Here is a 23,056-nt window from a genome sequence, read left to right as displayed (position 1 = left end):
ATGTGCTCGTTGCCGTCCGTGTATAGCCTGCAGGAGAAAGCAGGATATACCAGCTACTCCGGTGGTCCGAGAAGTTGTTTAATTATCGGCCGCTCTTTATATTCTGCGCCTGAGCAGAAGTACATCGCTGCACGAAAGCTTCCATTTATCAACTGATAATCGCTTTTCCTAAAAATACTTCTCCAGTTCTAACCGCTCCTTACTTTGCACGTCTTTCAAAGCGCACAGAAACACATGCACAAAACGAATGTATGCGAATAAGAAAAATCAATTTGTGTGAACACAATTCTTTTCAGCTTTTATCTCACGTGGTATACATAAATAGTTTGGGCAAGCCACTAACTTGGCCGCAAAAGATTTCAGTGTACAAATTAGGAATCATTTGGTGTTGCTGGGTGACGGAACCCCTTTGGAGCCGACTCCCTGCTTCTTGTGGAAAGACTGGGCTATGACGCCTCCTGTGGGGCTGCGACCTCGCTAGGCGCGCTCTCGCCGGCGCTGTCCGCTGGAGTAGATCCAGTACAGCAGTCCCCTTCCTTGGTGGGCTCTGGGGTCTTGGCTGCGTCGTCGCAGCAGCCCTTCTCCTTGGCATCTGCATGGACGAGACAACATGGTATTAAGTGAGCGTAGGAAGAACAACTTTTCTGGCCAATAATAACAATAACATATTTCTACCACAACTGACTATACTGAACTTGAGTGACCCTTTGTCCGGTAAGCCCCGAACCAACAATGTATTCCCTAATCAATGAGACCAATTATTGGCGATGTCCAACATTAAAAATCAGGGTATATGAGGGCTGTCTTCGATACAGTAGCTCATGGAAATCTTGGACGTGTTCATTGTTTATGCTGTCATCACATCAATAGCAACCCACCAACAACTGGTGGTCTATGCTGTTAACCACTTTTTAGTGGTACAAGTGAACTTGAATAGCTCTACAATTGTGGAGCCACAACCTTTATAGTACATTTTAACCCCAATCTAATCCAACCCAATCCTCGATATGTTGAAGGCCACACACTGACATACACCCAGGATAGGGCAATACCGCTATCTCTATACCACATGCACTATCGTGAACTTTAAATGAATTCTTAGCGGTACACTATCGGTACGAGACCCGTTATAATATACGGTATCTTGTTTGGCGAAGATTTTACTGCCGCGGTCGTAAATTTATAATATTCGGAATATTATGGGACATATGCGTTTCAAGATGTTCAGCACCACAACGCATGAGGTATTTTTCTTGCAACCGGAAGACAAAATTACATCTACGGCGCGGGCACGAAGCAACAAATCATCCGCTCATTCATCCTCATTACGCTCATGTATACATACGTGACGCCTATTAATGAACAAGCAACCGGCATGCATTCCCCTACACACGTGGCGGAATGAGACACGCTTAACGCCTGCAAAACAAACAGGCAAAAGCAAAGTTCAGTGCTGAAGGTAACCCCTATGGTTCATACTCGGCGCGACGTGCAATTCCAGCAATTTGCACGGTTCCTTTGGCAACTGTCTAACACCGTCACGAAGACGGCCCCGCTCTGCAGACGGGGTCGACATCGTGAATGGACGCAAACGAACGCCTCACGGACGAAGACGCGCCGAAGCAAAAAGGCTGAAGGAGACGTGTAAAAGGCGGAAGAGACCCAGAAGAGCGCGACAATGCTCACGTTTCCATCTCCCACGCATTATTGTGTCTGCTTCTGGCTCATTGGACCAGATGAGGGCGTTCACCCTGAACGAGGATATGGGATATGGACGCCACCAATTTCCTGCTGGTTCTAAAGACGTCATATGACATCACGTGGGAAAGGAGAGTATACGAAAGGAAGAGCTGTGCTTGCGGATGACATTGACGTGCTACAGGATTGCGCGCATGAACAAGAAAGAACCATAACGAAAACTCCGGAGACTGGGGACGACAAGAAAAAACGAAGAGGCCTTGTTCTTCACGTCGCCCCCTGTCTAGCGTCTTTACTTTATTAATCTTTTCTTTAGGCGCTGTACAGCAGAAGAACTTTGTGCAGCGTATATGTTCTGTAAACGCAGGGTCAAGGAACCGTGCCCTGTGGAGTGCAGTTCATGGCAGAGGTCTGGAAGGCACTGGGGTAAGGATAGGTGAGCCTGTGGGGAAAGACGGTGTAGGCTTGCCTTGCACGGAACACATTAAGTGTGCATATCGATATGAGTAGTATTAATATTAATCGAAGGTATTGATGTAAAGAGCGTTCTCGCTCCTATGGTTTGAATGCGTACGCGACCTGTCGCGTCGCGTTGCGCGGGAAAACGCAAGCTACACTCAAAGTCAAAGCTGATAAGTTGATAAGTCGAAACTAAAAAGATAGTCAAAGCTTACCCAGGCAGCACAACATATTTGCCCAATATTGGCTGGAGATATTGTTCAGCTTTGGATACCGAGGAAACAAGAAACAAATGCAACTTACAGAATGAGAAAGAAAAATGTGCTCATTGGGCTTCTCTCTATTGCTCTATTCCAAACAATTGCCAGGTGTCTGCTTGACTAATTGGGATTCTTGCATCGTTATCTTGCAACGATGGAAGACCACGATGCTTTCGGGAAGCTGCACCGAAAAATGAGGACAGCCATTCTTAATTTCCTGCAGCTTGCAGTCCCGAAAACTAGTCGCATGGTTAGCCCATATACCTTCATCCAGCAATGTTAGAGCTGTCGCCAGTTAGCCACAAGAATACTTGAAAATTCCGACGCACCCACTTACTACAGGAAGGACATTACACGCTCGTGAAAGAAAAAGGGAAGATACTAATGTTCTCCGAGGTAATCATCTACCTGACCTGCATGCCGCTATAGAACCCTTCTCTTATTTTGCCCTTTCTCCGCTCACTGCCTGCAAGCTGCAACCGGCCGACCATTTGACCATGTCGCCATTCTCAGCTCTCGTCCAGGACGTTACCCTTCCATACCCAGACGAACAAAAAAGAACCAGACAATGACAGTTCCACTGACACACGGTATTTGCGCTTTTTTGCCTCTTCGCCTTTTCCCACGTGCACGCTTTGCGCAGACCATCATCAGTGCTGAAAGGGTTGCGCCATTCTGTGACTGAGTAGCCTGCCATAAAAGATCTTCACGGTGAATGAAGCCGTCGTTAGGGGAGGGAAGTAGAAGAGCAGGTGTCACGGCATGCGGTGGGACAAAGGGGTTCGAGTGGAACTTTCCAGCAGACACTCCACGTAAAGAAGCGAACAGAGTTCGGCGGACGCCAGAATGGAAAGCCGTGATTGGATGATGGTCCGCGGTCCAGCTGGCCCTGATCGGTCCTGGTGTAGCAAGCAGGTGGTCGCTTGAAATAATGCGGTGTGCAATCTTCCACCTGGCGTCTTTGACTAACTCGAAAGGATATCATTTCATGGAAAGAACTTCTTTTTTTTTTTGTATTCAGGTTTTCCAAGTTTAATTACTGCGCTATCGGGTCATGCACAGCACGTTGGTCCAACACGGCGTTTATTCCCTCAAGGAGGTCAACATCATGAGAGAAGAGGGAGTAGGTTTTAAAAAAAATCAATAAGTTCATTGCCACCAACAAAATTTTATTGTGAAAGCGTCATCGTCCCTGTCCTGGTACTGAGTGCGCAGAAGAGTCATCAACGCCAGCGAGGAAAACGGATGTCAATTTCAAAATAATACTGCATTGCAAATGACGTGTGACTGCAGTTCAAACTTGTGTTAAGTGGTCATTATTGGACTCCTATGTGTTTTCCTCGCAGGTCTGCACTGAGGTCTAAAGGCAGGATAGAAAGTCAAGAAATGCCGTCCTTCACGTTCAGAAATACCACGTTGTGCGAGAACGTGTGAAGCGTGTTGGTCCCTGCCAGAGATCACCTTTGTGTCAAGGGACTTGACGAGATATAGTGTTGGTCTCCGTTGAATAACTCAGTTGGCTACATTGGGGATATATGTACAAGGACAGACCCAAATGGACGAGACTGTGTGTATCTGTCCTTTTGCATGTCTCCACAGATTCTAGGGAAGTGCTACCAACAACAAGGCTACATCAGCTTGCTTGCATTCTGGTTCCATGTTCTAGCCTTGCTCTTGTTGAACGCCGTCCGTGTCTGTCTCATGCTCCCTCCCGTTCCCAGCATAGCGTTCGTCCTGTCGTGTTCTTGTCTTGTGTCCAGTCTTCCCTGCGATATATTTACCATCCTGCGGTTCCCATCATGTGTTTTCTACATCGCCCACTCGTTCCAAATATTTCGTTCTCGCTCCCGAATAAGGACTCAGAGCGAAAAAGGATTGCACGGCATTGAAGATTTTCTCGCTTTCATTTCACGCACTCACAGTTACGGTTTAGTTTTCTGCTGGTGTTCCTACCGGACGTCCATCATCAGCAACTGTCTTTCACGTCTTGATGCAAGGCGGGGTCACCCGTTCCTTTCTTCCGCACAGTGTGTGTGCATATAATTGCCAGGATCAAAATGAGACAGAACGCAGCTGTCAGCTCGCAGCGGTTGAAAACGTGGGAGCTCTTTTCAAAGACAGGCAATCCGTCAGGGCTTCAAGGGCACGTCTACGACAGGGTTCCAAGCGGACGTATCCCAGTTTCCAGAGCACGCACGAGAAAGAAATCACGATGCACACGTCACATATTTCTCATATATGCGCAGGGACTAACCTGAGCGGCACAAGGGGGCGGACTATGAGTTAACAGGACCTCGTTTTAGGAGCACGGCGAGCGCTCCTTCGCAAAGCCCACCGCATCCTATCACGATCAGGCTTGACAAATCGCCGTACGCGAACCGGGTGATGATGACGTAAACGGCAATTTCGCGTCATTACTGGGCCCGGAAACGCGGCCAGTCTTTAAAACCGGCGGCATTTTGTCAAAAGTAAAGACGCGCGCGCGGGAAGGCATCGACCGACGCGCTACGTGGCGCCCAGTAATTTTCGACTTGGCTCAAATCATTTTTCAGGCGATTGTATTAACGGTTTCGACATTGCGGGATGTTCGCGTTGCACGTTATCTTGCGTAAGATCATTTATCAGTGCCTTCGATATATTTTGTGTATACAGGTTGTTGTATGAGGCAAATGCTCGTGGGAAATTTGTAGGACACCTTTTCTTGTGGTGCCCCCCCTTTTTATTTTTTACACAGTTTAACTACCCCCGGTGCGAAACGTTTACACCCTGAGGGTGTACCCGTAGTGCTCGACATGTACTGCTTGCGACACGCTTGTCAGAAACTAGCACCCTGTGGTTTATCCCATGTCAAATCTCCAGGTGCTGCAGGACCATTTATTTTGAGTAATAAACACGTGCAGCATATGCTCTTTCTTTAAATATAATAGTGGAACAACATTTCCGTGGGCAACCAAAGAAATATGGGCTGCAGAACTACTGACAGGCGATTCCAGAAAACCGTGTCGCCCTGTCCGTACCTACAAATAATTTTGTTTCTAATAATAATTGGACTCCTCATAGTAGTTTCGAATGCAAATGGTGATGGCGCGAACATAATTCCTAATGCTTATATTTATGTCGCTTTGATACCTGTCACTATTAGGTCACGAGCCACAGCATATAAAGAGATATTGAGTGATGCTGTCCAATAATTTCAGAAGGAACGATAACGTCTTCCGTTGTAAGTCTCGTACCACTAACATCTCCCGGAAGGCTGCGCCAACCAATAGCATGCTATGATTGCGTCATGTTGTTATGCTATCCGAATTATCCGATAACCGCTTGATACATTCCATGCCGTAATAAACTGATGAATAGAGAACACGAACTGATGACCCTTGCAACAAGTATACCGTCGCGTGACGTATCGGGTGGCAAGGGTGCGAACAATCAAGCAGGTCTGCATCAAACTACACAATGCTATTGTCTAGGACAGCCATCTTGGTCATTTCAACGGATATGATGACACAACAAAAGGGCATTTCGTATACCGCTGTCAACCAACGAGAGGGAGGCATACCACAGCGCCCATTTTTTACTGGTGAACGCCCAGAGTGTATCAACCAATGAGAGGTGGACGGCAGACCAGAATGAGTCACGCGTTTCCGGTGGCCACGCCAACGACTTCTTCAAGACCACCACCCGATGAGTGGTTACGGGGAATTTCCTTTTCCTCTCAACGGAAGAGCGCCGGAAATTCTTTCCACGCCTTTCGCGAGGAATCTTGAAACATTAACATACTTCCTCTCAAGACCGTGTCCCGTCTTCTTGTAATAAGGGCCGGGAAGATGACTGCGAGGTAAACGGTGTCTGACCTGCCTCACTATGATCTTGACGGGAATGCAGTGAGAGTGCATTGCGAGCCTTAATTCGTTTGCTGGTTTAATGAACGTGACATGACCATTTACAGGGTCATAGTGAACCGTTTCTGGAAGCACGTTGTGTTTGAAAGTTGGAAAATGTACATTTCGATAGATCTACACGATATGATGGGTCAGCGCGTAAATACGTGGAATCGGTGGTCCACCCAAGAGAAGGGGTTGGATCTTCGAAGATCGTTACGAAACCCATAGCATATTCGTTTTTGACCGGGACACGAAAAGTTCGAATCCCTATTCGCTATGATATGGGCGCTACGCTGTAGTATCGGTCATCGGTAGGCTGCGGTTGGTGTATTAACAAAGAGCAGAGAGCATCAGCTCTAAAAACGCAGACGAGTGCTTTGGCATGATCTCTACGTCGGCTGCTGTTGTATATGTGCTCTTCAATACCGGATAGCGACCAAAACGTGCATGTCTTTGGCTTAGTTATCTACTGGCACAGACACAGTAAGCAAAAAGCTCACGCTTGTGTTATCCTGCGGAGATTGTTTCTCTGCGTCGCACAAGTGACTCGCTGTGAAGCGCTCTTTAAAGGGCGAAGTGGCTACTACGGAAAAGCTTTCGTATAAACGTTACGACGTTGACTAAGCGCTCAAGCAGTGTAGTACAGGCATCGTCATTTCGAATCTGGCATTTGCGATTTTTTATTTATTATTATTATTTCTTTTTTCTTTTTGCAAGGCAGAGAAAGATAGCTTCACGACCTACTTGTATAAAACTTGGAAATCATACGTATTAGATTATCGAATGTGAATTTCAATAAAAAATAATGCGCTTTCTAATTATCACAGTTACCAGCAGACATTTACTTCTTAGAAGGAAAAAATACTTTTTATCTGAAGTAAATAGGCGAAGAAAGGAAAAAGGTCCGCATCACAAGAAAAAATGTTTCTGCTTCAGTACTCCAAACACGCAATTGAGAAAAAAAAGAATAAGAATCGGCGGTGGTGTACCACCATGAGTGCCGTTTTCTTCTGATGGGATTTGTGCTCCAAAATATCATGAGATGTTACGTTAATTAAGAATACCACGCCTGAAGCACACATCACGTTGGCATTATGTCGGCACGCATTAAATATGAAATGGCAAGAAACTTACCAACGCAGACCTTCTCAACATCAGACATGGTTAGCACAAAAAAAGGTTGGTCCCACCGAGACGAAGTTCAAGTCCAAAGGAATTGCCGGTTTCTTGTGGATATCAGGAGCGACGGATTCGCGCGCACTTTTATGAACATTATGTGGAGAGAAGGAAGACGGTCACGTGACTCTCGCCGTCTGGGTCGAGTTTCCGCTCTTGGAATGCGGACGCCGTCACGTTCGGATTCACAAAGGCAATCGCCGAGGAGGAGGAGGAGGAGGAGCTAGGGTGTGAAGGAGGGGAAGGATTGGCCGATCATTGGGCGATGAGCTCTGTCATCTGCCGTCAAACTACGTCAATGAGAAGGTGGTCAAGTGTTCCAAACTTCAAGAGGACATTTCCTGAAATTTCCTCTTGAAGGAAATTTCAGGAAACGTGACAATGAAGCAGTTGGTAACAGAAATTTCCTGAAATTTCCTCTCTGAAATTGCCAAAAAAAAAAAAAAAAAAAGGAAGATGGTGACGCATTAAAGCGACCTGTTTGTATTTGCTCGAACAAGAAACAAACTCCTTCCTTCGATAAGCATTGGAGAGTAGTAATGTTTTTTTTTAAATTCCGAGTGAGCGCCGCGAAGCAACTGTGGCTATGAGCGGTATACAGAAGAAGACAAGTGGAGAGAGGACAACAGGAAGGAGTGGGGGCCAGGAAGGTTAGTATGCGTCCAGGGCCGACTTCAGAGGGCACTGTGCTGGAATTTGCCTGAAAAGTCTGCCGCAAAACCCAGGGAAAAACCAGGGCGGGGATTCGAACCGGCCTCACCTCCCAGTCTCGGCGTGAAAAGCGTTCATTCTAACCACTGTGCCACGGGAGCTTTTTTTTATTTTTTATTATTATTTCTTTTTCAAGCTGGTAGAGTATAGAGCATTAACGGGTACCACCTGTTTCGCGTATCAGTTCACATTGCATCAGGACAGTGAATTACGACGTAGTGCGTCGTAAGCAACTGCGACTGCCAAGTTTCTTTCATACAAGTTACCGAAAATCAATCCTCCTATATAGTGGACCAAATTTTCGAGAATCGTCAACTCGCCCAGCAGATTAAGGAATATCTGTTCTTGTTATTGTTGTTCCCTCGTATGAAGAGCGTTTTATAAAAGGGTTTAAAGTGTGTTCGAATGAGACTTGCGAATCTGAAGCACTTCTGCGGTTTGATTACACTACGTATTTCAGAGCCTATAATGGCATGGACGCATTTTTGTGACATGAGTGAGTCTCTTTCGTGTTGAATCATTCGTATGATTCCACCTGACACAACGCAACACACCAAATTTGATAATGTCGCTTCGCTCACAAGAGCATGCTCTAACAATCATGTGGTCATGACCGGGAACACGTGAAACAAACGTAATATCCAAACAAAGAGATTAACCGCATGACTCTTCCTATCTACATATATACTATAGCGACTTATCTGTGTGCCACGTGCGGCGACAAGTTGGCACGTGATAGGGTTAGTTTCCTTTCCGTGATATATCTTGCCAGAGCTCACGTTGTTTACCGGCCCTGGGGAACGTCGTTTATTAGCTTCAATTATCGCGAAAGTGGCGCCAAATGGCCCGCCAATGAGCCGCCACCGCAGTTACGCTGGTCAGCGATGAAAGACGACGGCGTACTTGAATATTTCTCGTCACGTGGTTCATATATTCATAAGTTGCGTGCCAGCAATGTATATCCGATACGTGGAAGTTGGACTGTGCAAGTCGTCAAACTGTCGGAAACGAATATAGATAACGTTGAGATGACAATCATTCAAAAGAAAGAACGTATATACTCGTCGGACCTCCCATGCATAGTATTTTCGAATGCGAGTGAGAACATAATTCCGAGTGTGTATTATTAGTCACGTGGAAAGTCGCCGCTTCTATGTCACGTGCCCCCGAACTGCGCGTCGCCGCTTTCAGCTATGCTGTATTTATGTGTGTGTGTTTTAGCGCCGCGAAGCAACTGTGGCTGTGAGCGGCGTACAGATGTGGACAGATGGAGAGAGGACAGCAAGAAGGAGTGGGGGATTGCGTCGTGGGCCAACTTCAGGGGAACTGTGCCGACATTCGTCTGAAAAGTCTTCGGAAAACGCAGGGAGAACCTCAGACAACTCATTCGGTGGTAGGATTCGAACCCACTACCTCCGGGTCTTCAAGCAAGACCTTGGCTACCACGCCTTAACCCCCTCGGCCATGCTACTGGTCTATGCTGTATACGTAATATCGTTGTGTACTACATAACATAACATAACCAAAGAGAACAATGATTGCACGGAAGAAATGATAAGTTGGGGCTTTATGCCACTAGACAACTGCGCACGGAAGAAATAGCACGAACAATATCAACCCAGTATGCTACGGTTGTATCATGTTATTAAAGCGATAGGCTTTTAGGGCTAACAACCGTGTTGGTCCGTCTGTAGCTTTATAGAGGACCACGTGACGGTAATCACATGACCAAAAATGTACTGCCAACGAAAGCTACCGCGTTTAAAGGCATTTGGCACAACGTCCATAGATGCATCCAATTTTTTGTTCTATATCCGAGCCACGTGATAAATATTCGACACATTTCATGACGCAATGTCATGATGAACTTCGACCAGATCGATGATAGCTGTTACTCAAAGGGGTGGGGAAACCAAGCTAAGTTCAGCAAATTCGTAAATTTGCAGAAATCTGGGTTACAGAAATATATTTGTTTACTAACCTGTTGTTTAAAATTTTGTGCTTTGGCGTGGCTCGTGACATGCCCATGCACATGAGACAAGTTAGACGTCTTGACGTTTCCGAGCCGCGGTGACTATACAATGCGGTGCTGGTGACTATACAATTCAGTATCTTGATAATTTTCTTATCAATAATCTTGATTTGTTAGTTAGTTAGTTAGAGTTTATACCTATGCCACCAGATGGATCTGCTACTTTTATCGTAGTAGTAGATGCTGGGGCCAACTGCCATAATTTAGTCGAAGTAGCAACTTCAATCGAGAGGTAGTCCGTTCCGATGAATGGATGAAGTTTCTTGCGTACATCAATTATTGTACGTTATCTCGCTTTTACTTGACCATGTAGTGTTTCGGAATACGAGGCAAAAAAAGAAAGAAAGAAAGAAGAGAAACGCAGCTCAAGGGTGAGAATTGCCGCTTCAATATCAGCGACGTCCTCCTATAAGAAATATGAGCACCAGATAGAGACAAACGTGTCCAGTCACAGTATCCTTTCTCGGGATGAATGAGATGCCTGTTCGCCTCCATTAACACACGTCATCGTCATGCTGCGGAGCACGCGGAGTATTTCCCCGGAGTGGAGACGTAGCCGGAGGGTAGCCGCCTCAACCGTTTCACAGGAACCTCCGGTGGCTTTCTCCGTCATCCCTCGAGGACGCCGAAGCGAATGTTAAGCAAATGTCCCGTTAATTGGGTGGTGGCGTGTAATTACCCAGTGGCATGCCTGCCGGTGTGGCGGCATGTTGCTCGGGGGGAGCTTGCGTCTTGGGTCAACTTCACAGGGAACCGTGCCGACATTTGTCTTACAGCGTCCGAGGAAAACCCAGGGAAAACACTATATGTATGATCTTGTAAGAGGGAAATTCATGCGATTTCTTTCTTTTGAAGCAGTCTTTTTGTCATATTTAAAAAAAAAAATCGAATAGAAATGAAAAGGCGTGTACTTGATGCAAAAACATGCTGTGGTGTTTATGTTTTCAGAAGGACTTGTGCAGCATTTTTACTTCTTCTTTTTCTGCGTGTAACTTCGCCGAGTTGAGTTTGAGTTTGATTATAGAAAAAAACGGACTTCGCCAAGTATATTCTACAGGTCTCATATCATTCTGGATTTACATGACTGTGCTATATTCGATTTTACAACCTGGTAGGATATATGAAAAAAAAAATGAATAAGAATAAGAAGGAACAACGCCCAAGCAGGGAAGGTAACCGATTCTGTTACCTTTCCTTATTATGCAGCTTTCGTCCCCTCATACTGTATACAGTCATCAGAATTTGGAGTCGCAATTGTCTCACGACATAAAGCCCCGAATTATTAATTAATTAGAATTTGGAGTTGGTTTGAGATTCGTGTCGTGTATGTCCTTTTTCTCATCAATCTCAAGGTTCTGAGAGTGGATGTTCAGTACCACCAGCTCACCTGTTTTGTCGCGTACTCTGTGTTTGTTGCCCTGCGTCAATGAAGCGTCCTTGAAAAGATACGGGAAATAACACCTCCTGTAAAAACAGGCACCCATCAGAGACGCTACAAATGTTACACCATTCTCAGGACAACCTGTTTCTTTTGTCTCTTTCTTCAATCATTTCAACTGGATATCAGTAGTGATCGGTACCATTCAAAAGATCAGTACATCATCTTCATAATAGCACCGTGCCCGCCGCACCGCCCAAGGCATACACGTAACGCTATCCATCTCAGCCAGAGCCCCCCCTTTGTGTATCTGGCACGGTCCAAATATGGTGCATGTATTTCGTACGACGCCCTTGAGTTTCGTCGCTGCGATTCAGAGCGCAATTGGGAACGATGAGGAAGGGACTAGAGCTAAGACGCATCCATGAAAAGAACCTCCTAAGACTACCCCACTTCCTGTTGATGAGGCCATGTGTGCGTGTGGAGATGCCTTCCAACCATGGCATCGCTGTCTTGCGAAACTTTAGATGCGCGCAGGGGGCGTGTAGGGAGCCCCGGCTGCGTCGACTGGACTGGTGGAGTAACTTCGTCTTTATTGGAGCACGTGAATGAACAACGTAAATGGGAGACCATCGTGATGAGAGAGAAGGAATCGCATGGGGTATTGATATCAGGGTTCCTACACGTGTTCGAGACCTTGAGAGAGAGAGAGAGAAAAAAAAGAAAGACTATTCCATGCTGGAGAGCTGCTTGTTGATTGTTGTTGTTGATGGAGATTGTTGCTTTTATTCAAGAACGAAGTCATATACTCTAATGAGGGAAAAGGGAGTAATATTAGTTATTTTGGAGATTATATACTTTGCCACAACTAAGTTAATAAGTTGATAAGTACAGGAAAAAAAAACTATTTCGTCCGTTTCTAGACCAAATTCACAGAGATTTATATGCGAAGTTCACTATTCGCAGTGCTGGGGGAGGAAATATCGGAGTTAAGGGACTGAAATGGGTAGTAATTGCAATCTAGGGGATTAAAAGCTGTAATTGCTCCCCCTTCCCAAACTTACTTTTTTTCCCCTTTAGAGTGTGCTACGGACAAGAAAGGCCATGTATAGCAAAGTTAGAACAGGGGCCTCCCGACATGTACGTTATAAAAAATGGAAATGAAAAACGAAGCGATAAAGAATGCGTTAAAAAGATCAACAATACAATCCAGGCAGTGGATAAAAAGCGAACAGAAAGACATTTGAACGGATATCACTGGATATCTGAACAAAGTGCCAAGTCATACTGATATCAATGAGGGAGAAAACGCAAATAAATGTGTTGTCTTACAATATAGCGCTGAGAAGAGTGGTAAGATAGGTGGATAAGGTGGGGGAATGATAAGATATGCGAATTGAACTCGTACTAAAGGAACGTAAAATCTAGAACTCCTGGTGAAATATCGTGAAATCATCGTTCCATGTATCATCATCATCCATTCATCTATGTTGTTGTTTCGAGGGAGTCATATTCAATCCCGCACAGCTTTTGCGTCACGCTAGCCATTTCCCTCCTCCTTTTATTATTATTATTGTTATTTATTTATTATACATACATACATACATACATACATACATACATACTTTATTGTGGTGTCTGCAAACAGCAAAAGCCTAGAACTGCAGTGCACCCTAATTACAAGTTGAGGTTACTGAGAACCTCCCGTCTGAAATGTTTAAAAGAAGGATAAAATAAGTCATTTTCAGAAGTCATCGAGTTGAAATATAACCGAATGCGGCGGGTGGGCGACTGGCTCGCACGTATGTTGTCTACATAAAACAAGTGCATGTGTCGGACAGTGCGCGCTGGTACATGAAAACACACAAGATCAAGTATAGATCGAGCATCCAAAAGGTTGTGAATACATTTATATAAAAAAATAATATCACGGCTCGATCGACGATCGCTCAAAAAAGACCCAGAGGGAAACGTTGTGACATAAGAGGGGAACCTCCGGTAGGCGATATTCAAATACCTCCTCAAGACCGAGTCTAGACGAGACACATTAGAACGACCAATACAATTCCAAGCAACACATCCGAATTCAATGACAGGCCGACAGTGACATTATTTTTGCCGCAGGTTGAATACATTATTGGTGTTGATTAAATACACCTGTAGACGTGTTCAGTTTAATACGGCACTGAAAGTTCGGCAACGGTTGTTGTTTTTAGTGCGGTGTGTTTAAAGATTGTTGGATGCACCTATATAGCATTTTTTGCTTCAACCGAACAGTATACTTACCGGGAGAAAGCAAACAGACAAACAAAACAAAGACGTAGTCACAATGCGTTCACCCGTCTAGAAATAAATATTTTTTTTTTAGTTTGGGGGTAAGTAATCAAAATACATATTACTGCCTCTCAAGACTGCTATTCTATTACAACTATAGTTACTCCCTTTCGGGTGACGACCGTCTAACATGTGACGTCATCAATACTCAAAGGAAGTGGTAATCTTAGAGATCAACACGAAAGACAAGCAAAAATCCAAGTAAATCATTCACACACTTCAAGTGGTACCTTCCATATAGGTGTGTTGACATTGAGAAGCTGGCGTTTGACTCCGTCCGTCTAACGTTTAGAAGCGAACCTCCTCCTTTATTTATTGGTTAATTAAAGACATACATCAAAGATGACGGTTATTTGCTTTTTGAGTTGAGTTTAATTGAGAAGAAAAAAATGGAGAAAGAGGGACTAGTTACGAGAGCCGGCTACTCCAGACCACTTAGAAAAACAAAAATAACTAATTACAATAAGAACAATGAGTGACAAAGACACTCAGTCAGTCATTCACACACAACGTCCACACACACTGTCTTTGCATTTCATTAATTTTTAGTTTCAACGTGTCTTCACATTTTATTTTTACCGCTCATTCTAACACTCAATTTATTAGCAACATTCTCCTCGGAATCAACCGCTGTCACTACTAGACCCTAGTCTCTATACTGGACCACGTCCTCCCTTCAGTATTCCATGCCCAATCTTCTCCACGTCGTCCGCCGCCAGACAGAAAGAACCTTGGGGCACGTATTCTGCGTACCCGGAGACGAAGCTAAATCTCGGCTCTTTTACAAAAATGCTCTGCGGACCTTCACCTCAGCGCTTCTCTGGATGCTTCATTCTTGACACGTGAGCGTCTGAAGATCGCCCTTCAGGGTAACTGAACTTCCACTATCTACGTCACAATGTGACGTATACGACGGGCAAACCATTTCGTATTGATGGGTGTAGAACGGCAACTAGTGATGCAAAAGCAAAACTACCGACGATGGTATACTGTCTGTTAGTCGGCTATCGGAAAACTATCGAGGATCAGATAACAATAGAAAAAGAAAACGCCTCACCCTATACAAGTTTTACAATACAACCCAAGGTCACATGATACTCTCTGCACTGCATTTTCCGGCAATGCAGTCTCATGAGTGCGTACGATTTTATGATGAGCATCTTCTTTTCCTGCTTGCAGTGCATCATTCATACGTCGCAGCTAAGTTTACGGAAATAACTTGCGTCGCACGTGATTCTGTTTTCGTTGTCACTGTGCCTGTGCGAAAACGAAGACGGCACCAAAAGCACCAACGTTGAGAACCAAACCTAGTACAGACAGTAAAGAAAAACGAGAGAACAGAACTATCGGCAGTCAACTATCGTAAAACTATCGAACGTTTTTCAACACTATCGATAGTACAATCTATAGCCAACAATCGATAGTTTTTCGACACTATCGATAGTGAAAAAAAAAAAAAAAAACTATCGATAGTATAGATAGTCAATTTATCGATAGTTTCGCATTGCGCAAGCAATGGACATATGACATCGTATGTCACTCGCCACCCCTTGGTTATCATTTCGTTATGAGCGTATGTATTAGCAGGCAAGCGTAAATTCAGTAAAGCCTTATCGTTTCGACGAGTAAACACCTCATCCCATCGTCATTCATGTAGTAAGTGGCGTAGTAGTTAGTAAGTAGTTAGTAGTTGTAAGAGTAATGTAGCCTGAATGCAAACCTTCTTTCTTGCGCACGGAGTGCTAAGTCCTGCTCTGCAGCCTTATACGCCGAAGACACTACAAACTCCACGCGTATGCCCCATATATTGTGTGGCGACATAAATAATACATGAATTCTGGTCCACTGTACGGAACCATAAATATAGCGGGATGTGTGCGCAATGTATCTTTGAGACCACATGCAGTGATCACTATGTGCACCTTGATATCGTTATATATACGTATAACGTCGGTCAGACATCTGGTGCTTGTGATGTAAGGCGTCTGTATCGATGGCTGGGTCAGACATTGAGGCTTGGTCCCGCTGTGCAGGTACACATTACGTCTGACCCACTTTGCCTTGCCTACTTCCCGACCGGCTGTATACCTGCCAATCAATCGCTTCGGCTCGTGAAATGCAAATTAATTTGGAATATTTATCTCAGCGACAGAGCGTCTTGTTTTTGAACTGCGACTAGCTGGAAAGCACCGGTTTATTGAACACGGCATGGGCGTCGTTGAAAGTTAGTAGATTATTGATAGTAGAGGCGGAGGAAAAAGCAATATTATTAAATAAAATAAAATTGCGCCGAGAATGGGAGGCGACGCGCGTTCGAATCCCTGCACGGGCTGTGCTATCCGAGGTTTTCCCTGGGATTTCCGGCAGTTCGCCCTGAAGTCGGCCCAGGACGCATACTAACCCCCACAGTCCCCACTCCTTCCTGCTGTCCTCTCTCCATCTCTCCACGCCTGCACGCCGCGCGTAGTCACAGTTGCTTAGCGGTGCTAACGCGGGATTTTAAAAAATAGGCTCATAAATGAGGAGCATGTTTTACGACACATTGCGATTACCTGCATAGAAAGAGGCCAACAGACATTCTAAAAATAGAACTACACTCCATAACGAGTGATATCACTATCACTTCGTTCGAAGGGGGTGTCCCAAGCAGCACAACGTACTGAAAGTCGAGTGCAATAGGGGTGGACGGGTAGATGGAAGGCATTGAACAGACTCGTGAAACTCGAGAACATTGATAAGACACATACCGTCCACCCCTATTGCACTCGACTTTCAGTACATTTTGCTGCTTGGGGTCATACCCTTTTTGGGAACTGGCGGACGCTATCTTCAACCACGCCGTGGCACCTGATAACTCTTCAATCATCTGTAATGTGTGTCCTTTATCGCTTGGTCCTTACAAAAGCCTCACCCTAGCCTCGACACCACCTTCCCTTGAGGACACGTGTCATCCCCCAACTCGCTTGCGCAGTAACATTGCAGTTGGCATGTTGTAGCACATGGACTGAATATTTTGTTCCACCTCGGCAACGCGTACTTGTCAGCGGAAGACTGACTGAGAATAGGGACCCAGACCAACCTTGTACGCTCTCTACAACGCAGTGACCCCATGGCGACTCCGCATTCAGAGTTGGAACTCGAGAGCTCCGGCGAAGATACATGCGAAGGCCCATCCCATCAGAGAGAGACAGGTAAGGCTAGCGTAACCATACTTTATCATCAGCCGTGTACTGACGTGTTCATCCTGTGGTAAAAGGTGGACGGTAGATGTTATGAACAAGAGTTGCACTTCACTAAGTTTCCCATACAAGTTGTTGCACTACTCTGTATATGGGCAGATGTGTGCGCGAGAACCCGACATATAACCAAAAGAAAAAAGGTGTTATACGGGTTTCATCTATCAGTGGAACGTTATGGGGCGTGGTTGATATACACACAATCTAGAGGAGCAGTGAATGAACGGCGTCGTGAAGAGTGATGTAGTGGCCAGGCGACCTCATTATTGCCCATCCCAATGATAAGCCCACGTAGAATGGCAGACAGATCCGCAATTGGAACGACTTGGGTAGTTGACCTTTGTTACACGTAAAGGGGATTAAATACATTTCATTAGTTTCACGATCACGACACAAATTTTGCTGACCGGACATGCTTATATACTATGGGGAAGATGTGTTATTGTTTTCACTATTTCCTGTTATGAGCAGGTCATTGGTCGTGTGTTCATCGATGCACTGTAGGATTCCCGGGTATTCGGTATTGGCCATAGTGCTGGACGCGCCGATGTGCATTCCTTGATCTTTTACGACCGTGAAACTACCCCGGTAAAGGTGCACCTAGATGTCTAAGTTCTGAAATGAGTAAGCCAACGCGATTGCTTTAAAAGGAGTTTCGCAACAACGGCTGGCTTTTCGTACTGCCTTCAGCTGTGGTCACGAATTCGGTGTCTGCCAGGTAACAGAAGTAATTTTCAGCAAAGTATGCAAATATACTAGTGTTGACGACGATTACGTCACACGCTGTTTCACCTTTTAGTTTATCTTCTAAACAGTGTCTGCGAGCTTACTGTGCACACCGAAAGAGAAGGTAGACTCTCGTCCGCTACCTTGCACATACCAGTCCCAACCAGAAAGCCTGACTGTGCAACCGTTAACGAAGTGCCGCCGAACGAAAAAGAAAACCTTCACTGCCCTCGTTTACACATAACGAAGCGACAAGCTTTGTTTTATGGCTTACAATCCAGCGGCAAGAACAACAGCGAGCCGGTTGCTATAAAAACTCTGTCAAAAGGACGCGGCCAGTGAACCCTCGTGTTCCCTATGGTGGCTCAGATGCCAAAAAAGAAGACAAGACCGCTTTGAAAGGGGGTGTCGTCCTTCGCCGTCTGACCGAATTCCTCTTTGACTGAGCCACACTCGCAGTGTACTGTCTTCTCTCTCTCCCTTTTACTTCATGCAGGCCTTTCATTTACTTCCGCAACAAACTTGACCAACAGTCACGAAGAGGAGCACGAGACGAGACATGACCTTGAGGAGTACAGACGTCGTAGGCTTTCTTTGGCCTTCAGGGCGCTGATAGGCGGTGTTTAGAAATGAATGGTACCGGATGTGATGATGTGTCATACGGCGCAAAGTGTGCCAATTTGGCAACAGCTATGTGACACCCGGCTTAGTCACTGCTCTGTGGGCACGGCTGGCGTCAGGCACTTGCCTGGGAAACCCGGTAGCTAGAGGGCCGCGAGGTGTTTGCGGAGAGCGTATAATGGGTTCTTCAGGGATCTCTGTTGTGACTGCGAAGTGCTTTGACCGGGTCGAGTGTATTAGTTCTGCACATCTCTATAGTTTGCTTCGGTAGCATCTACTCGTCTCAAGTGTCCTTACCGGTCTTCTCTTTAGGTGCACGTAGAAACCGATCCGACGAACGCGTTTACATATATGGGATACGTACAGACAGGGATATGACTGGCCAGTGTAGTGACACTAGAAGACGAGGCTGTATAAGATAAGCTTCGTAAGATGTGCGCCACAGATTCTCTCTACTGGAACTCGAGCCGCGCTCTGACACTACGGAGTAACCAAGGCCTGATCGCTTAACGGACGTGACGGCAGCGATTGGTTGAAGGAGAGGACATCACGACTTTTATGTTCACGTGGCTCCTTGCGCCAGTAAAATCAAATCAAGTCAAATGTTCACGTGGCGGCACGAGATCGCGTGACTTGGTGGTTAGCGTTATGGCCATGTCACGTCAAGACTGAGAGGAACTCTGGTTCGGATCCCGGTGCTAGCTGTCCTGTCTGGGTTTTTTTCTGGTTTTTCCTCGGACGCTTCCAGGCGTATGTCGGCACAGTTCCCTTAGATGTCGGCCCAGGACGCACATTCCCTGATGGCGTCAGTCGTGACGTTGCCCACCTCTGTGAGGTCGACAACGACGAGTCCTTTCACCGCGATCACCTCATTTACGTGGCGGCAGAGGAAGCGAAGAATACAGCAAGCCTATTTTAATCCATGTTGTGGTGTACAGCCACTGTCATAGCCAGAGACTGCTTTCCTGCACAGCATTTCAGGAAAAGATGACATAAAAGTCTTAATGAACTACAAAAGAAGTAAAAAAGGCATAACCCTTCAATGGGAGCTCATCGTGCGCATTGTGCATGATGTGCCTATATAGTACTTGTTACAACCAATAGATATGCAGCCATATTGAACGTTAGATGGTCTTGATGACACCATGACGGGGGTATTAATCCTTGCTGCTCGAAAGACTGGCAGTCGGCGTTCTCCTATACATTTACTAACGGCTGTGTTTTAAATTACTCCAGTTTTTAATATCTGCGCGCGAACATTGGTATACACGATTGGCACAGTTACCTTTCCCTGTAATCATCGTCGCATATCTGTTGTTACATTTACCTTAAATATACGACGTATTACAACGAGCCACAGACAGCAGGCGATGGTGTTCATGAATCTGTCGACCGTGATTGATTGTCTGCATACCCCTGCCACACGGGCACGAAAAATGGCATTAAGTGCGTAATGAGTTAAGACGTTAATATTTAATGGCATTCGTCTGTATGACATTTTCCGGGTTGTGAGATCGCCACAACTCATTCGCTCATGGAATGCGTACCCTCGCTCCCATTGTCTGAGCGCAAGAGCAATTTAAAACTTCCATAAAGCCACTCTGTACTGCGCACAGCGCAATTATTTTATGAATTACTCGAAAGCAAGCATTATTTTTGGCAAAATGCCTGGCGTTGTTAATGGCTTTTTCTTTTTTCATATTTGTATTTGGCATAGACGGTTATCTGACAGGCGAGATGACAACAGTTTTCCGACATAGTACAGACCATCGATTATGAAATAAGGCAATTTTTCTCATTTTGTGAGATATTATGGGTATTTTCACCTCATTGAACGCGTTTACGCTCATCTAGTTTCGGCTATCCCACTAGTATCGGCTAGTGGGAAACCCGCATCGACATCATCGAGTTTAATGTCATTCCAATCTGGCGTGTAGCACGACTATAGTAAGAAATGGCATTCGGGACCCGACAGACATTACACGCTGTCATTTTTTCAGCCCGTGTGGCACTACTTTTTCCTTCTACCTTACGTACGCGTACGTCTGCAATTTAGCAGCAGCAGCAGCTTGTGAACATAATATTAATATACTGTTACAGGTATAGTATAACGGCACCGCGTTATATATATATACAATTATATACATGCAATACAAAAAACCTTGCTGTAACAAAGTTTCGCGTGCACTGCCATTACAAGAACATTACACCAAAACCGGAAAGTAGGTCTCCTGCCAAGGCCTTATACGCGACTGTACACGTAAAAGTGGAAAAGCACTCCGGGGTCACCTTTTCTAGTGGGCAGATGTGTACGTCACGTTTCTCGAAACTCTATACATACTTATCGCGGAACGTATAGTAGCCGTAATGGAAAGCAAATATATCTTCCCGATAACTGTCGATTGGGCCTTCCTCACACACCATTACGATGCCTATACACTTGCAGAATGAATCATGGTGTCGTCATATACGGAGACTGGCAGTCTGCCCATTCCTTTTATGTATACTCACGCTTTCACTCCGCGCGTCCATGTTTTTGCACGCGGTACCTGTTAGGTCTCCGGTTTATGTACAGACATCACGTTGACGTTTGAGCTCTGTTATCACCGGTTTCCGCTATCTGAATATCGACCGACTTACGAGAATGTCGGTGACCCTCACATAACGATATTAGGTGCAGTAAAGGACGTACGTGTACAGGGTGCGTTATGCAAACCGCGACAGCCTTATATGACCGTGCGTGCGAAGTAAAAGCGTCTAGACGAAGAATTTCCGGTCGTCCATAGGGGCCGATAACAACGGGTTGCTTGTACTCAGCAGGCGAGAGGGAAGTGGAGCTGTACCTGTTCCTAACTATAGTGCCGGAGAGTGCAGATACCAACAGGACGAGTACATCGAGGAAGCGAGCAGTGTATACTACACGTGTTTTCTTTAAATGTTTTTTAACACTTTTCAAACTGGTTAGTTCAGCGGTGATTCTGAAAAGGTTTCAGTGTTATACTCTAAGTAATATACTCTCTTGTCGGGAATTTAGATAATTGTTTGTTTATTTTGCTTAGTTCGGGAATAGGCAAGCGTGTGTGTGTATCATTTCCTCCTAAAAGAAAAGTTTGCCTGGATTGGGTAAATCTTATGCACGTTAAGGCTAAAATTGAACAAAAAAAAGAAACTACATTTGACCGCAGCGTTAGGCGGCAACCGCATGGAGCAACTTTTGCCAACTGAATCGGGCCAACGGAGCGCCAAGTCAACGGAACGGTATCGAAGCTTGCAACCGCATGGAGCAGAATGTCCACGTTGAGGTTGTCATGGTGAAGCGTCGTCCTAGCGTTTACCACCGCTTGTTGCACGCGATGTAGCAATGCTTATTGTAGTAAACTGCTGTACGTATTGTTTAGTAACATAAATGATATTTTAGCGGTTTTTGAAAAAGTACGGTGCTAATAACATCTAGAAATCAGGTGTTTACAAGAAATTTTGAGATACGAAGAGAATGTTGGCTTATGAGTGTTTCTAGCAATGCTCACTAAAGAAATATCAGACTGCATTTTTCTTACCGTTACCTCCTCACACATTTCCGATTTGGCATGTGCCACAAATAACATTTTGATGTTTCATTTAGTCACCTTCGTCTTGCACACACCTTGCCACCTCCTGCCAAGGTTATATTTTAAGTTGATGTCCTTATATACTGAACAAGTTTAACGTTCCAAAGGGGTGGCCTCTTTGAAACCTGCGATATCCACGTCGAAGTCCGCGCGTGTCTTTCTAGGAGGCAGGGCGAAGAAAGCAAAGTCCGAAAAAAAAAGAAAAAAAAGAAAAGAAGCGGTCACAGGCATGATTACAGGTGACTGTCACGTGCTTGTGGCATTTCCTGTGAAGCGTGTTTTCATTGGCGCACACGGTTCCGTCGGGTGGTGTCACTTCCTCTCCTCCGACTAAATATCTACCCTTGGCAGAAACCGGCTCATCGGTCCGTCGTCTATTGTTCGCTTAGTAGGTCACCGTTCCTTTCAAGTTCTGCTGCCATTCAGTTGGCAAAAGTGTTCCATGCGGTTGCCGCCTTAGTCGTACTTACACAATTTTACATATTACACTTTCGTCGTTCAGGACACCTCCTTTCAGTTATAGTTGTCCTTTCCCTTTTCCACGATTTTCGATTCCCAGCTTTTCAATGCCCCTTCACCCTTCAAAACCTCTTCACCCAGAAACCCTTTCCCACGCTTCAACTCGTGCAACGTGCGCGGCGGCGCACACCTCTACTCCAAGGTAACTTTACTCCAAGGTCGATTTCTGTCTCCTTCTTACACCTGCTCGCAGTCTTTCATCGTGGGGCAGGGAGCGGAGACCGGGAAGCTGGACGTATGCGCATGCGCGCACTATTGCAAGGAAAGCGGCAGACGCCAAGGGCTCTCGATGACGTAACCTACTCTTGGAGAATGCGAAACTACGAAGTTTTGCGGGTTCATCGAAAAATATTGGAAGGGCACATAATGTTCGCTGACGGCATTTATGCGTTGCGAACTGGGTCTTTTATTGAG

At 45.4% G+C, this 23,056-nt stretch overlaps 1 protein-coding gene and 1 long non-coding RNA gene across 2 annotated transcripts in view; one reads left to right on the top strand and one right to left on the bottom strand.

Moving 5' to 3' along the window:
* Positions 1-271: 271 nt before the first annotated feature.
* LOC135368650 (uncharacterized) lies at positions 272-7,765 on the bottom strand. The gene is made up of 2 exons (XR_010414839.1): positions 7,436-7,765; positions 272-592 (listed from the first exon to the last, which is right to left on the bottom strand). It is a non-coding gene; the product is annotated as an uncharacterized LOC135368650 (long non-coding RNA).
* A 9,058-nt stretch (positions 7,766-16,823) lies between these two features.
* The window catches only part of LOC135368644 (ER degradation-enhancing alpha-mannosidase-like protein 3), a 37,179-nt gene continuing 30,946 nt past the window's right edge, over positions 16,824-23,056 (top strand). The window contains exon 1 of the mRNA XM_064602052.1: positions 16,824-17,123. Coding sequence (XP_064458122.1) covers positions 17,092-17,123 — 32 coding nt within the window. The 5' untranslated portion in view covers positions 16,824-17,091. The remainder of the gene's footprint in view (positions 17,124-23,056) is intronic.

This window comes from Ornithodoros turicata, chromosome 9 (genome assembly GCF_037126465.1).
Source record: "Ornithodoros turicata isolate Travis chromosome 9, ASM3712646v1, whole genome shotgun sequence".
Classification (NCBI taxonomy): Eukaryota; Metazoa; Arthropoda; class Arachnida; order Ixodida; family Argasidae; genus Ornithodoros; species Ornithodoros turicata.
This window is presented reverse-complemented; position numbering and strand designations above follow the sequence as displayed.